General features: G+C 39.9%; 1 protein-coding gene across 1 annotated transcript in view; it reads left to right on the top strand.

Annotated features, from left to right (window-relative positions):
- grm7 (glutamate metabotropic receptor 7) overlaps positions 1-17,298 on the top strand; it is a 358,641-nt gene that overhangs the window by 168,628 nt on the left and 172,715 nt on the right. The window contains exons 3-4 of the mRNA XM_045705724.2: positions 5,487-5,622; positions 16,816-16,970. Of these exons, the coding sequence (XP_045561680.1) occupies positions 5,487-5,622; positions 16,816-16,970 (291 nt within the window). The remainder of the gene's footprint in view (positions 1-5,486; positions 5,623-16,815; positions 16,971-17,298) is intronic.

The following is a 17,298-nucleotide window of genomic DNA, read 5'->3' as shown; positions in this document are numbered from 1 at the left end:
AAAAGCTGGTTTTTGATATAAATATGAACTTGATTGAACAAAACATGCATGTATTGTATAACATAATGTCCTAGGGTTGTCATCTGATGAAGATCATCAAAGGTGAGTGCTGCATTTAGCTGTCTTCTGGGTTTTGGTGACATTATATGCTGGCTTGAAAAATGGGTGTCTGATTATTTCTGGCTTGATACTCTGCTGACATAATCGAATGTTTTGCTTTCGTTGTAAAGCCTTTTTGAAATCGGACAGTGTGGTTAGATTAACGAGAGTCTTGTCTTTAAATGGCTGTAAAATAGTCATATGTTTGAGAAATTGAAGTAATAGGATTTTTAAGGTTTTGAAAATCGCGCCACAGGATAGCAGTGGCTGTTACGTAGGTGGGACGAATTCGTCCCGCCTAGCCTAGAGAGGTTAAATTATGAACACTAACTCCGCTGCGTTTTGGTCCATTTCTTCCGACGACAGCCTTAACTCTTACATCTAGACGTTCCGCTAGCGGAACACCTGCTCCAATATCCAATGATGGGCGTGGCGCGAAATACAAACTCCTCTAAAATCCGAAAACTTCAATTTTTCAAACATATGACTATTTTACAGCATTTTAAAGACAAGACTCTCGTTAATCTAACCACACTGTTCGATTTCAAAAAGGCTTTACAGCGAAAGCAAAACATTACATTATGTCAGCAGAGTACCCAGCCAGAAATAATCAGACACCCATTTTTCAAGCTAGCATATAATGTCACAAAAAACAAAACCACAGCTAAATGCAGCACTAACCTTTGATGATCTTCATCAGATGACAACCCTAGGACATTATGTTATACAATGCATGCATGTTTTGTTCAATCAAGTTCATATTTATATCAAAAACCAGCTTTTTACATTAGCATGTGACGTTCAGAACTAGCATACCCCCCGCAAACATCCGGTGAATTTACTAAATTACTCACGATAAACGTTCACAAAAAACATAACAATTATTTTAAGAATTATAGATACAGAACTCCTCTATGCACTCGATATGTCCGATTTTAAAATAGCTTTTCGGTGAAAGCACATTTTGCAATATTCTCAGTAGATAGCCCAGCCATCACGGCTAGCTATTTAGACACCGACCAAGTTTAGCCCTGACCAAACTCCGATTTACTATTACAAAAGTTTGATTACCTTTTTTGTCTTCGTCAGAATGCACTCCCAGGACTGCTACTTCAATAACAAATGTTGGTTTGGTCCTAAATAATCCATCGTTATATCCAAATAGCGGCGTTTTGTTCGTGCGTTCTAGACACTATCCGAAGTGTAAATAAGGGTTACGAGCATGGCGCAATTCGTGACAAAAGATTTCTAAATATTCCATTACCGTACTTCGAAGCATGTCAACCGCTGTTTAAAATCAATTTTTATGCCATTTTTCTCGTAAAAAAGCGATAATATTCAGACCGGGAATCTGCGTTTAGGTAAACAGAGGAAAGAAAACAAAGCATTCTGTCGACGCGGGCACGCGCCTGAGTCTCACAGTACTGTAACCAGCCACTACCCAAACGCGCTACTTTGTTTCAACCAGAGCCTGCAAAGCCACGATTCAGCTTTTTGCCGCCTTCTGAGAGACCATGTGAGCCGTAGGAAGTGTCACGTAACAGCAGAGATCCTTTGTAATGGATAGAGATGGCAAATAAGGCCAAGAAATGGTTAGACAGGGTACTTCCTGTACAGAATCTTCTCAGGTTTTGGCCTGCCAAATGAGTTCTGTTTTACTCACAGACACCATTCAAACAGTTTTAGAAACTTTGGAGTGTTTTCTATCCAAAGCTAATAATTATATGGATATTCTAGTTTCTGGGCAGGAGTAATAATCAGATTAAATCGGGTACGTTTTTTATCCAGCTGTGAAAATACTGCCCCTTATCCATAACAGGTTAAAATCTGTATAATCAGTATCTATACTTTGTTCCACAAACGTCCAGTTAAGTTCCATATCCTACTGTAGAATGTTTTGGGTTCATTGCTGTTTGCATGCAACCCTCACAACATGATTTTCCTTCCCCGAAGTACTCTTAGTCATGACAACACCAACAGAATGCTGTGCGTGTGCCTCGCATATAGGCCGGGACAGAACATGCTGTGGAACTTCAAATATGCTGGCGGCACCAGAATTATTTTAACCATGCAGTTCATTTAGCATCACAGCAATACAATAAACTGCCTTGCTTTTTATCTCTCCAGGCCACCATACGTTATAGCTTTTTGCTATCCATCATAGACCTGCTTCATTTTATTACTGTTCTGGATGTGAGGCTCCATGCTCTTGAAAGTGCTGCTCCTGGTTAGACGGTGATATAACTCTGCATGACCTCAATTTTAAAAGTCTGTCAAGTAAATCTTGTGGGGATAGTTAGCGTGCTGCTGTCAATGGGAAGCTGTGAATACATGATGTTGTACATGTTTGAGGTGTCTGAGGAAGTCTCCGGCTTCAGCAGGTGTCTGTTCAATGCTTTTGGGTGATCTCTGTTACTCCTAGCAAGAATAAGGATCTAATTTTAACTCAACACACTGATGGAATTTTGCACATTTTGAGCAGTTGTGACATGTGTCTTTACCCCAGAAGCTGATAATATTGCAGTCCATAACATACATCAACCCCTAGCTAAATAAAGATTACATAAAAATACATGTAATAAAAGCGGTTTTGAGAGCCATGTTTGTGTGAGGATTAACTTTGTTTTAGCCCTTTCTGTGAGCCATGTTTGTGTGAGGATTAACTTTGTTTTAGCCCTTTCTGTGAGCCATGTTTGTGTGAGGATTAACTTTGTTTTAGCCTTTTCTGTAAGCCATGTTTGTGTGAGGATTAACTTTGTTTTAGCCCTTTCTGTGAGCCATGTTTGTGTGATGATTAACTTTGTTTTAGCCCTTTCTGTGAGCCATGTTTGTGTGAGGATTAATTTTGTCTGAGGCCCTTTCTGTGAGCCATGTTTGTGTGATGATTTACTTTGTTTTATCCCTTTCTGTGAGCCATGTTTGTGTGAGGATTTACTTTGTTTTAGCCCTTTCTGTGAGCCATGTTTGTGTGATGATTAACTTTGTCTGATGACCTTTCTGTGAGCCATGTTTGTGTGAGGATTAACTTTGTTTTAGCCCTTTCTGTGAGTCATGTTTGTGTGATGATTAACTTTATTTTAGCCCTTTCTGTGAGCCATGTTTGTGTGAGGATTAACTTTGTTTTAGCCCTTTCTGTGAACCATGTTTGTGTGATGATTAACTTTGTTTTAGCCCTTTCTGTGAGCCATGTTTGTGTGAGGATTAACTTTGTTGTAGCCATTTCTGTGAGCCATGTTTGTGTGAGGATTAACTTTGTCTGAGGCCCTTTCTGTGAGCCATGTTTGTGTGAGGGTTAACTTTGTTTTAGCCCTTTCTATTTTTTATTTATTTTTATTTAACCTTTATTTAGCTAGACATGTGTTTCTTACAGTCAGTATCATGCTACAAAACAGAGATGTTTTAACTCCCACCTTAAACTTTGTGGTTTGCGACATGAATATGGACTCAGTGAAATATATTCTGCCATTTCACTTTCTATCCCTGCTCAACATACAGTGCCTTCGGAAAATATTCAGACCCTTCAACGTTTTCCACGTTTTGTTACAATACAGCCTTATTCTAAAATTGATGGAATCAAACAATTTCATAAGCATTCTGCACATAATACCCCATAATGACAAAGTGAAAACAGGATTTTAGAAATAGTTGCATTTTTATTTAAAAAAAGGAAACAGAAACACCTCATTTACATAAGTATTCAGACCCTTTGCTATGGGACTCGAAAATGAGCTCAGGTACATCCTGTTTACATTGATCATCCTTGAGATGTTTCTACAACTTGATTGGAGTCCACCTGTGGTAAACTAAATTGATTGGATATGATTTGGAACGGCACACACCTGTCTACGCATATAATGTCACACTGTTGACAGTGCATGTCAGAGCAAAAACCAAGCCATGAGGTCGAAGGAATTGTCCATAGAGCTCCGAGACATGATTGTGTTGAGGCACAGATCTGGGGAAGGGTACCATTGTTTTTGCAGCATTGACAACAGTGGCCTCAATCATTTTAAATGGAAGAAGTTTGGAACCACCAAGACTACCAAACATTTTTTGCTGTATTGAAGGTCCCCAAGAACACAGTGGCCTACATCATTCTTGAATGGAAGAAGTTTGGAACCACCAAGACTCTTCATAGAGCTGGCTACCTGGCCAAACTGAGCAATCGGCTGAGAAGGGCCTTGGTCAGGAAGGTGACCAAGAACTCGATTGTCACTCTGACAAAGCTCCAGAGTTGCTTGTGGAGATGGGAGAACCTTCCAGAAGGACAACCATCTCTGCAGCACTCCACCAATCAGGCCTTTATGGTAGAGTGGCCAGACAGAAGCCACTCTTCAGTACAAGGCACATGACACATGACAGCCTGCCAAAAGGGACTGGGAGACAAGTCAGGATCGAGATAAAGATGACTGGGGCGAATTGCAGAGAGATCCTTGATGAAAACCTGCTCCAAAGCACTCAGGACCTCAGACTGGGGTGAAGGTTCACCTTCCAACAGGACAATAACAGGACAATTACCCTAAGCACACAGCCAAGACAATGCAGGAGTGGCTTCTGGACAAGTCTCTGAATGTCCTTGAGCGGCCCAGCCAAATAGCTGTCCCCATCCAACCTGACAGCGCTTGAGAGAATTTGCAGGGAACAATGGGAGAAACTGCCCAAATACAGGTGTTAAAGTTATAGCATCATACCCAAGAAGACTCGAGGCTGTAATCACTGCCAAAGGTGCTTCAACAAAGTACTGAGTGAAGGGTCTGAATACTTATGTCAATGTGATATTTCAGTTTTTTATTTTTAATACATTTTCAAAATGTATGGGTTATTGTGTGTAGATTGATGAGAAGAAAAAAAAACTATTTCATAAATTTTAGAATAAGGCTGTAATGTAACAGAATGAGGAAAAAGTCAAGGTGTCTGAATAATTCCATTCAATGAATAATTCCATTCAATGCATTGAATAACTGTGTGCAAAAGCCTTCCCACTGGACACACACTGGTTGAATCAACATTGATGTATAGCCCACCTTCATTTATTTTCAACATGTCTATGCCATTTTTCATATTGTACAGCATTGTAAAGTTCAAAATGAATGTGTATGGGGATGTTTGGTAATTGGCTGGATGTGGTTTGATGAAAAACATTTTTTTTGGGACAGTCTGGCCATTATAACTGCACAGACGTTGTCCTTACGTAATTTGCGTCACAAACTGGATGTTCGTAGGTTATATGTTTATTTTACATTTTATAGATCTTATTGCATTTTTACAGATTTTTTTTTAGTTTTTACAAATGTAATGTTTGTAGTTTTTAGTAGGTAACATTCTTGTTCAAGGTGATTGTCCCAATTTGAGGTACCTCACCTGAAGCTCATTACTTTTCATTTCAGGTGGGATCTGTATCGCTCAGTCCTTGAAGATCCCTCACAATCACAAGCAGGAGAACTTCGACAAGATCATCAGGCTGCTTCTGGACACCCGTTACGCTCGGGCAGTCGTCCTTTTCACCTCAGATGAGGACATAAGGTATGTATCTACTAGGTGTTATCCCCTTGAGCTAAAGCCAAGGTATTGCTGTGTGCTAGCGCTCTAACCAAGATTTAAAATATTGCCTGTAACACTGAAGGGCTGGACAGTACCTTGGGAATTAAAACTGAAAAGCTAAAAGACAGTTCAGGAGTTCGGCAACTGAATTCACTTCAATTATGTTTACTTTAATACTGATGCATTTCGGAGCAGGCTCCATTGTCACAGCACTATGCATCTCCTGTTCATTATCTCAACAAGCATACTGTGTGACAAGTAAAAGCTTAATGATTTATCCCTGTGTTTGCGGAAAGGAAGACCACACAAAATGTTCAGTTGGTTTATTTAGGTGTTCATCAAAGGGTTGGAGTGTTGTTTCAAGGAACCACACGGGAGGATAAATGATTGAGCTCAGTCTGTGGAATTCTCTTTTACTTTCTGATGAGCATTCCTCTAGCAGCTGAAACATCTTAAGATCACTCTATTGGTCAATTTCACACAAGGTCCAACTCGAAATTGTATACCGTTATACATAGTGTTATAGCATTATTGCATTATAGTAAAGCAGTGTACATAGTATTAAATTAAAGCTTTATATTATAACATTATATTACAGAATTGTACATTATATTATAGCATTATATTATAGCATTATAGTATATTATGGCATTATACAGAGTATAGTGTTATATTACAGCATTGTAGCATAGCATTATAGTGTAGCATTATAGTATAGCATTATATTATAGCATTATAGTATAGTATAGCATTACATTATAGTATAGTAGTACAGAATAACATTATAGTATAGCATTATATTATAGTATAGTATTATAGTATACCATTATAGTATAGCATTATAGTTTTATAGTATAGCATTACATTATAGTATAGCATTATACTGTAATATAGTACTATAGCATAGCATTAAATTATATCATTATATTATAGTATAGCATTATAGTTTTATAGTGTAGTATTATATTATACCATTATATTATAGCATTATATTATAGTATAGCATTATATTATAGTATAGCATTATACTGTAGTAAAGTACTATAGCATAGCATTATATTATATCATTATATTATAGTATAGCATTATAGTATTTTAGTATAGCATTATATTATACCATTATATTATAGTATAGCATTATATTATAGTATAGCATTATAGTATAGCATTATAGTATAGCATTATATTATAGCATTATAGTATAGCATTATATGATATCAGTACAGTATAGCATTGTTGTATATCATTATAGTATAGCATTATAGTACAGCATTATATTCTAGCATTATATATATAGTATAGCATTATATAACGGCATTATGGTATAGCATTATAGTATAGCATTATATTATAGCATTGTAGTATAGCATTATAATATAGCATTATATTATAGTATAGAATTATATTTTAATAAAATATTATAGCATTATATTATAGCGTTAGAGTATAGCATTATAGTATAGCATTATAGTATAGTATTATGCTATAGCATTATATTATAACATTATATATAGTATATCAAAATATTACATCATTATGGTATATCATTATAGTAAAGCATTATATTATAGCATTATAGTATAGCATTATATTATAGCATTATAGTATAGCATTATATTTTAACATTATATTATAGCAATATATTATAGCATTAGAGTAAATCATTATACTATGGCATTATAGTATAGCATTATATTATAGTATAGCATTATAGTATAGTATTATGCTAAAGCATTATATTATAACATTATATATAGTATATCAATATATTACATCATTATGGTATATCATAATAGTAAAGCATTATATTATAGCATTATAGTATAGCATTGTAGTATAGCATTAGAATATAGCATTATATTATAGATTTAAAATATAGCATTATATTATAGAATTATATTATAGCATTATAGTATATCATTATATTATATCATCATATTATATTATTATATTATAGCATTATAGTATATCATTATATTATATCATCATATTATATTATAATATTATAGCAATATAGTATAGCATTATATTATAAGTTGATAGTATATTATAGCATTATATTATGGCATTATACAGAGTATAGCATTATATTATAGCATTATCGTATTGCATTAAACTATAGCATTATATGTATTATAGCATTATAGTATAGCGTTACAGTTTAGTATGCTATTATATTATAGCGTTATATTATAGCATTATATGTAGTATAGCATTATAGTATAGCATTATAGTATAGTATATTATTATGTTATAGCTTTATATTATAGCATTATGTGTAGTATAGCATTATAGTATAGCATTATAGTATAGTATATTATTATATTATAGCTTTATATTATAGCATTATATGTAGTATAGCATTATAGTATAGCATTATAGTATAGTATATTATTATATTATAGCTTTATATTATAGCATTATGTGTAGTATAGCATTATAGTATAGTTTTACAATACACTGCATGCACAATTATTAGGCAAGTGAGTATTCTGATCTTATCATTATTTCTATTCACATTTTCGAACTCCAAACCATATCAACTTGAATGCTTATTGGATTTAATCATTTTCAGGTGATATGTATTTGTGTAATGAGGGAAGGTGTGGCGAAAGTGAATAACACCTTGTATCAAGGTGTGCATAATTATTAGGCAGCCTCATTACCTCAGGTAAAATGGGCCAAAAAATAGATTTAACTGACACTCAAAAGCCAAAAATGTAAAATGCCTTTCAGACGGATGCGACACTCTTTAAATAGCTAAACTATTGAGGCGTGACCACCGGACAATCAAACGTTTTGTTGCGAAAAAACGCGTGGGGAAGAAAAGGCGCAAATTAACTGCAAAAGACTTGAGAAAAATTAAATGTCAAACTACCAGGAACCCTTTATCCTCCAGTGCCACCGTATTCCAGAACTGCAACCTACCTGGAGTGTTCAAAAGTACAAGGTGTCAAGTGCTCAGAGACATGGCCAAGGTCAAGAAGACTGAAACAAGACCACCTCTGAATAAGATTCACAAGTTGAAGCGTCAAGATTGGGCAAAGAAATACCTGAAAACAGATTTTTCTAAGGTTTTATGGACAGATGAAATGAAAGTGACTCTTGATGGACCAAATGGATGGGCCCGTGGCTGGATTAGTAATGGACACAGGGCATCACTTTGAGTCAGGTGCCAGCAAGGTGAAGGAGGGGTCCTGGTATGGGCTGCTATCATTGAGGATGAGGTAGTTGGACCTTTTCAGGTTGAAGATGGACTGAAACTCAACTCCCAAACCTACTGCCAGTTTCTGGAAGATTCTTTCATCAAACAGTGGTACAGGAAGAAGTCCTCAGCATTCTAGAAGGCCAAGATCTTTATGCAGGACAATGCTCCATCACATGCATCCAAGTACTCCTCTGCTTGGCTAGCCAGCAAGGGCCTCAAAGATGCCTGAATAACGACCTGGCCCCCTTCCTCACCTGAATTAAATCCTATTGAGAACTTGTGGGCCTTTCTCAAACGTGAGATTTACAGTGAGGGAAGACAATACACCTCTTTGAACAGCATTTGGGAGGCTGTGGTTGCTGCTTCAGCGAAAATTGATCGTGAACAGATCAAGAAACTGACAGACTCCATGGATGGAAGGCTCATGGCAGTTCTTGAAAATAAGGGTGGCTATATTGGTCACTGAATATTTTTGAAAGGCCAAAAATGTTATATAATTGTCATTTTGTGTTACTTATCTGTTACACTTACTCTAAAAATTGAGAATCAACAAGTGAGTTGAGAGAAATTATTTTTGTAATTTAGTTGACTAATAATTCTGCACACTAATAGTTGCCTAATAATTGTGCACACTTATATATTTCCCTGAGAAAGACAAAACTCACTTTTCCTTTGTTAAACATTCAGGTTTGAGGTTCAATAACATTTTGGATTGACTGAGAGCATTGTGTTTGTTCAACAGTAAAATTAATCCTGAGGAATACAATTTGCCTAACAATTGTGCACGCAGTGTATAGAATACTATTATATATTTTTTTTTCTACTGTATCATTGATTGCATGTTGTTTTACTCCATGTGTAACTCTGTGTTTTTGTATGTTGTCGGACTGCTTTGCTTTATCTTGGCCAGGTCGCAATTGTAAATGAGAACTTGTTCTCAACTTGCCTACCTGGTTAAATAAAGGTGAAATAATATTATAACTTTATATTATAGTATTATGGTATAGCGCTATGTTGTAGCATTATACATAGTATAGCATTATAATATAGCATTTTATGTAGTAGAGCATTATAGTATAGCGTTACAGTATAGTATACTATTATATTATAGCATTAAATTAGTCAACCTTGTGTTCTGTTTCGTTGTGTTCTTGAAAGTAGCCCTGTCTTTCATTTTTGTTCATTGATTTCACCTGTGTTAGTTACTCACCTGGTCTCATCAGCTCCTTATTTAGATCAGTTCATTCTGTTTGTGCCTTTGTGAGGTATTGTTCGTTTTGAGTCCTAGTTTTGATTCACCTGCCTGTTTGCCTACCTGTGTAGTTTATAGTTTATTTGTCGTTAGTCAGCACCTCTGGGTGTGCACCAGCTCATGTTTTTTTTACCTACCTACCTGTATGACCATTGCCTGCCTGTGACCACGATTCCTGCCTTCTGCGAAGGCGAAATAAACACCTGTCGCGCTCTGCATGTGAATCTACACCTTCTACTCCCTAAGTATTCTTTACAGAATACCTCACCCAAAAACGGAATGGATTTAGTGGAGCTACAGCGGTGCATAACCCAGCAAGAGGAGCATATGGAGGAAATCTGCCATCTTCTCCGCCAGCCTATCCCCACTCCTCCGATGCCAGGTATCTTGACCCATAGCCCTCCTTCATTCATATCCATGCCTGGAAAATATGACGGTTCACCTGGGAAATATCAGGGATTTCTGATGTAGTGCAGCAAATACATTGAGGACATGTATTAGCCACCGACAAGAGAGGTATTCGATAACTCTCCTTCCGGTCGTCCTATAGGAGACCTCCTCATAGAACTTCAACAAGGTCGCAATTCAGCTGCTGAGTATGCCCTTGCGTTCCGCACCATGGCTGCAGGGAGTGGATGGAGTGAGGCTGCTTTACTTACCATCTACCGAAGAGGGCTCAACAGGGAACTTCAGACGGAGCTGGCCTGTAGAGTTAACCTTCAGGATTTAAATCAATACATTCGTATGTCCATCTCCATTGACCACCTCATCGCCGACCGCCGAAGACCTCTGCCACCCAGGAACCCAAAACCTTTTCTTTACTTGATTTCGTCATCCCATCCGAGTCTTCCAGAGCCCATGCAGTTGGGCCATGCTCCTCTCCCGTAGATCAATTGTCAAAGGCGGATCCAAGAAGGGCTCTGCCTATACTGTGGAGGGAAAGATTATCTACTCAGCCATTGCCCTGTTCGCCCCCCACGGAGAGATGAGAAGGGTCCCTCCTCTGCCATGCAGGTAGGCGTGTCCTTATTTCTAAGTATCTCCCAGAAGGAATTCTCCATCCAAGTATTGATAACTGTGAAGTGTGTTACTAAGTACGTTGAGGGCTTGATAGATTCTGGAGCAGCAGGTAATTTTATTGATCAGCAGCCAGTACAAGAGCTTGACATTGATCTAACACCGGTTACAAAGCGTCACCCTCCAGATTGGAGTCTTCCACACCGAAACCGTTCAACACATGGAACTCTCATCCCCCAAACAGCCACTCATCCTCGGACACCCCTGGCTTTGTTGTCACGACCCTGCCATCTCGTGGTGACAAGGTGAACTACTGTCCTGGTTTTCTACCTGTTTCACCAGTTGTCTCAGCCTACCCTGCAGAGCCAAAACAATTGAGGACTCTGCCTCTGCAGTGCCACCCGCCATACCATATGAATACGCCCAGTACATCAATGTCTTTAGCAAAATTAAGGCCTCCACTCTGCCACCACATCACCCAGGGGACTGTGCTATTGACTTACTCCCTGGAGTGTCCCACAAGGACACTACGAATACCTGGTCATGCCCTTCGGCCTTACTAACGCTCCCACCGTCTTCCACAAACTACATTTTCCAGAATATGATTAACCGCTTTCTTATCGTCTACATTGATGACATCTTGATTTACTCCCGCTCCCTGAAGGAACATATACCGCATGTGCAAAAGGTTCTCTCTCTCAGCGGGTGGGAGCATCTCCAAAATCACATCTCTGTGCCTTCTTCTCCAGGAAGTTATCCTCCGCTGAGAGGAATTACGATGTGGGGAACAGAGAACTCCTCACCATCAAGCTGGCCCTCGAGTGGCGCCACTGGTTGGAGGGTGCACAACATCTCTTTCTCGTCCTAACAGATCATCGTAATCTGGGAAATATAAGAGGGGCCAAGAGGTTAAACTCCAGACAAGCCCGCTGGGTTCTCTTCTTCACACGCTTCCATTTTCATGTTACTTACATCCCTGGAAAGAAAAACGTAAAAGCTGATGCTCTCTCCCAACAGTTTGAACTTCCGACCAGTAACTCAGACCCTACACCCATTCTTCCTTCCTCTTGCATTACGGGACCGGTACAGTGGGAGGTTCACTCTGCCATACAAGAAGCCCTAACTTCAGACCTCGGCTCCTCCTGAGACACCAGCTGGGAAGAGTTACGTACCAGCAGCTGTTAGACCCCAACTGATGCAATGTTGCCACACGTCCTTGGGGTCAGGACATCCGGGAATTACACGAACCACCAAACTTCTATCCCGTAAGTTCTGGTGGTCCTCACTGGCATCCGACGTAAGGGATTACGTACTCTCCTGTCCATTCTGCACCCAAACCAAAAGCCCTCGTCATCTCCCTTCCGTTAACTTCTACGGGCTAGGCGGGACGCTTGCGTCCCACCTACTCAACAGCCAGTGTAATCCCGTGGCGCGTTATTCAAATACCTTAGAAATGCTATTACTTCAAATCTCAAACATATGACTATTTTACACCATTTTAAAGACAAGACTCTCGGTAATCTAACCACACTGTCCGATTTCAAAAAGGCTTTACAACGAAAGCAAAACATTAGATTATGTCAGCAGAGTACCCAGCCAGAAATAATCAGACACCTATTTTTCAAGCTAGCATATAATGTCACATAAACCCAAACCACAGCTAAATGCAGCACTAACCTTTGATGATCTTCATCAGATGACAATCCTAGGACATTATGTTATACAATACATGCATGTTTTGTTCAATCAAGTTCATATTTATATCAAAAAACAGCTTTTTACATTAGCATGTGACTAGCATGTGACTAGCATTCCCACCGAACACTGCCGGTGAATTTACTAAATTACTCACGATAAACGTTCACAAAAAACATAACAATTATTTTAAGAATTATAGATACAGAACTCCTCTATGCACTCGATATGTCCGATTTTAAAATAGCTTTTCGGTGAAAGCACATTTTGCAATATTCTCAGTAGATAGCCCGGCATCACAGGGCTAGCTATTTAGACACCCAGCAAGTTTAGCACTCACCAAAGTCAGATTTACTATAAGAAAAATTTTATTACCTTTGCTGTTCTTCGTCAGAATGCACTCCCAGGACTTCAACTTCAATAACAAATGTTGGTTTGGTCCCAAATAATCCATTGTTATATCCAAATAGCGGCGTTTTGTTCGTGCGTTCAAGACACTATCCGAAAGGGTAAATAAGGGTGACGAGCATGGCGCATTTCGTGAAAAAATCTTTCTAAATATTCCATTACCGTACTTCGAAGCATGTCAACCGCTGTTTAAAATACATTTTTATGCCATTTTTTCTCATAAAAAAGCGATAATATTCCGACCGGGAAAGCCTGTATACGTACAAAGAGAGAGAAAATAAATACATCTCGTGCCCTCGCGCACGAGCGTGAGTCTCAGAGTACTCTGACCAGCCACTTGCCAAACGCGATAATGTGTTTCAGCCAGAGGCTGCCTCGATATCATTCAGCTTTTTCCCGGGTTCTGAGACCCTATGGGAGCCGTAGGAAGTGTCACGTTACGGCAAAGATCCTCAGTCTTCAATAAAAAGAGCCAAGATGAACAACAACTTGTCAGAGAGGGCGCTTCCTGTTTGGAATCTTCTCAGGTTTTTGCTTGCCATAGGAGTTATGTTATACTCACAGACACCATTCAAACAGTTTTAGAAACTTTAGGGTGTTTTCTATGCAAAGCCAATAATTATATGCATATTCTAGTTACTGGGCAGGAGTAGTAACCAGATTAAATCGGGTACGTTTTTTATCCGGCCGTGTCAATACTGTCCCCTAGCCCTAACAGTTTAAGCTTCAAACTGCCAATCCCTCACAGACCCTGGTACAACATAGCTGTTGACTTCATCACAGACCTTCCTGAATCATCTGGTAACACCACTATCCTTGTCATAGTAGGCTGCTTTTCAAAAATGTGTCGTCTGGTTCCTCTTCTTCATTTACCTAACGCCATGGATTTGGCTGAGTGTATGTTCCAGCAGGTGTTCCGTCTGTATGGGATTCCGGAGGACAACATCTCTGACCACGGGCCCCAGTTTGTCTCCCGGGTGCGGCGAGCCTTCTGTGACCGACTGGGGGGTCTCTCTCAGCCTCCCCTGCAGGTACCATCCCCAGACCAACGGGTAGAAGGAGTGCCTGAACCAAGAAACAGGGAAATACCTCCGCCAACAATGTTCTGCCTCTCCACATGACTGGAGTCGGTATATGGCCTTTGGCGAATACGCTCAGAACTCACTCATGCATTTATCTCTCCGCCTTACTCTGTTTCAGTGTGTACTTGGTTACCAACCCCCCATGTTTCCCTTTGAGGTGGGGCCTGGTACTGTCCCAGCTCTTGATGACCGGTTTTGGCGTAGTGAGCGGGCATGGGAGACCGCTCACCAGCATCTGCAGGAAGCCTCTAATACCCATAAACGCTTTGCCGACAGACGTCGCCGACCGACCTACGCCACTCTTTCACCCCGGCCAGCGTGTGTGGCTCTCTACCAGAAAAATCTAGCTCTGCCTTCCCTGCAAAAAGTTTGGTCCTTGCTTCATTGGTCCCTTCAGGATAACCCATCTCATCAACCTTGTCACGTATCGCCTCCAGTTACCCCGTCAGTATAAAATCTCCTCGTCCTTCCATGTGTCTCTGTTAAAACCGATCACCTACAGTCCTCTTCATCCTCCAGTCTCTACTCGCAGTGCGCCCCCACCGTTGGAAGTTGGACGGGAACCTGCCTACGTCATTCAGGCCATCCTTGATTCCAAACACCACCACTATCTAGTGGACTGGGAAGGTTATGGGCCTGAAAACCTGTCATGGATCACCAACCAGGACATTCTTGTCCCAGAGATGATTCAGGTATTCCACCATAACCGTCCGGTTCGTCCTGCTCCCCGACCTCAGGGTCGACCCCCGAACAGGCCCACTGGACATCAGCCTTGATGCAGAACGTCGGGTCAGTCCACGACCTTGTCGAACCAGTCTGCCTGACCTCGCCTCCTCTGCTCCCCCGCCCACCCGCTCCACCCTCCGGTGCCGTTGGGTCGTCAGGAGCCTCCCTTGGGTGGGGGGGTACTTTAAGGTTCTGTATTTATTTTCTTTGTCAACATTCAGTTCTGTTTGGTTGTGTTCTTGAACGTAGCCCTGTCTTTAATTTTTGTTCATTGATTTCACCTGTGTTAGTTACTCACCTGGACTCATCAGCTCCTTATTTAGATCAGTTCATTCTGTTTGTGCCTTTGTGAGGTATTGTCATGACTTCTGCCAAAGTCGGTCACTCTCCTTGTTCGGGCGGCCTTTGGCGGTCGACGTCACCGGTCTTCTAGCCATCGCCGATCCACCTTTCATTTTCCATTTGTTTTGTCTTTGTTTTCTACACACCTGGTTTCATTCCCCAATTACATGTTCATGTATTTAACCCTCTGTTTCCCCCATGTTTTTGTGCGTGATTGTTTCTATGTTCATTCGGTACGTTATGGCTGGTTTTCGACGGGTGCTGTTTTCACCTGTGCGTAATTGATTACCGTTTATTGTTGGTTAAGTGTATTGTTACCTTGTGCCTTTATTTTGAGTAAAGTACGTTGCTCACTCATTCTGCTCTCCTGCGCCTGACTTCATGCACCAGCTACACCCACCTTCTGACAGGTTTTGTTCGTTTTGACTCTATTAAGCCTTTTTCCTAGCTCGTTTGTGAGAACCATTTATAGCCTTCAGTCCTAGTTTTGATTCACCTGCCTGTTTGCCTACCTGTGTAGTTTATAGTTTATTTGCCGTTAGTCAGCAACTCCACAAAAACTATTATTCTGGGTGTGCACCAGCTCATGTTTTTTTTACCTACCTGTGTATGACCATTGCCTGCCTGTGACCTCGATTCCTGCCTTCTGCGAAGGCGAAATAAACACCTGTCGCGCTCTGCGTGTGAATCTACACCTCTTTCTCCCTGAGTATTCATTAAAATAGTATAGCATTACAGTATAGTATACTACTATAGTATAGCATTATATTATAGCATTACAGAGTTGATACTAATGTATCAGTCTTGTCACAAGAACTTGTGATATTGGATTAATTCAATTTGTGATACAGAATTAAGTGTAATCTGTAGTTTCACATCAAAACGGATACGATTTAACATCCTGCTGATTTAACTGTCAAGACAATATAACAAACTTCCTGGTGTCATTTGAGGAAAGATCTCTTCACACTAGCTCTCTATGTTCAGACAAAATCAAACGGAAGACAGAACAGAAAGAACTACATTCCTGAGGAGTACAAGGGGGTGATGACAGAACAATGTACCGTTTGAATAACTTTGCTGTGATCCGTGTGTGTGTGTGTGTGTGTGTGTGTGCATGCGTGGGTGCATGTGTGTATTTCAATAGTGTCTTGGGGGGCTTGGGAGGATGCAGAGCAAAAATACAAATTGGACTATATCCTATCTTATCCTGTCTTATCTTATCTTGTCCTGTCCTGTCATATCATATCCTATCCTGTTATATCATATCCTATCCCATCATATCCTGCCCTATCATATCATGTCCATTCCTATCCTGTCATATCCTATCCTGTCCTTTCCTATTTTGTCCTGTCCTGTCCTATCCTATCATTTCCTATCATATCCATACTTATCCTGTCCTATCTTATTATATTATGTTAAGTCATATATGTATCTGATTGCAGGGGTATCCTGAACGCCAGTAAGAGGGCGGACCAGGTGGGTCATTTCCTGTGGATCGGTTCAGACAGCTGGGGAGCCAAGAACAGCCCTGTCCATCAGCTAGAGGAAGCAGCAGTGGGAGCTGTCACTATCCTGCCAAAAAGAGCAACCATCACCGGTAGGTTGTGCCTGCAGAAACAACATGCTCAGAATGACTTTTAATGTCGAGAAAAAAGCTGCTTGCTGTCTTTCTGTCCCCTCTCTTTCCTTTCTCTTCTTGACTGTGGAAGAATATTGTACAGCCCAATCCTTCGCTATTCGTCTTGAGATTTATAGAGATATACACTGAGTGGACAAAACATTAGGAACACCGTCCTAATATATAGTTGCACCCCCTTTTGCCCTCAGAACAGACTCAGTTCGTCGGGGCATGGACTCTACAAGATGTCGAAAATGTTCTACAGGGATGATGGCCCATGTTGACTCAAATGCTTCTCACAGTTGTC

The sequence above is a fragment of the Salmo salar genome, chromosome 22 (assembly GCF_965601325.2).
Source record: "Salmo salar chromosome 22, fSalSal1, whole genome shotgun sequence".
NCBI classification, from domain to species: domain Eukaryota; kingdom Metazoa; phylum Chordata; class Actinopteri; order Salmoniformes; family Salmonidae; genus Salmo; species Salmo salar.
Note: the sequence above shows the minus strand (reverse complement) of the source record. Positions and strands in the feature narration are given on the sequence as shown.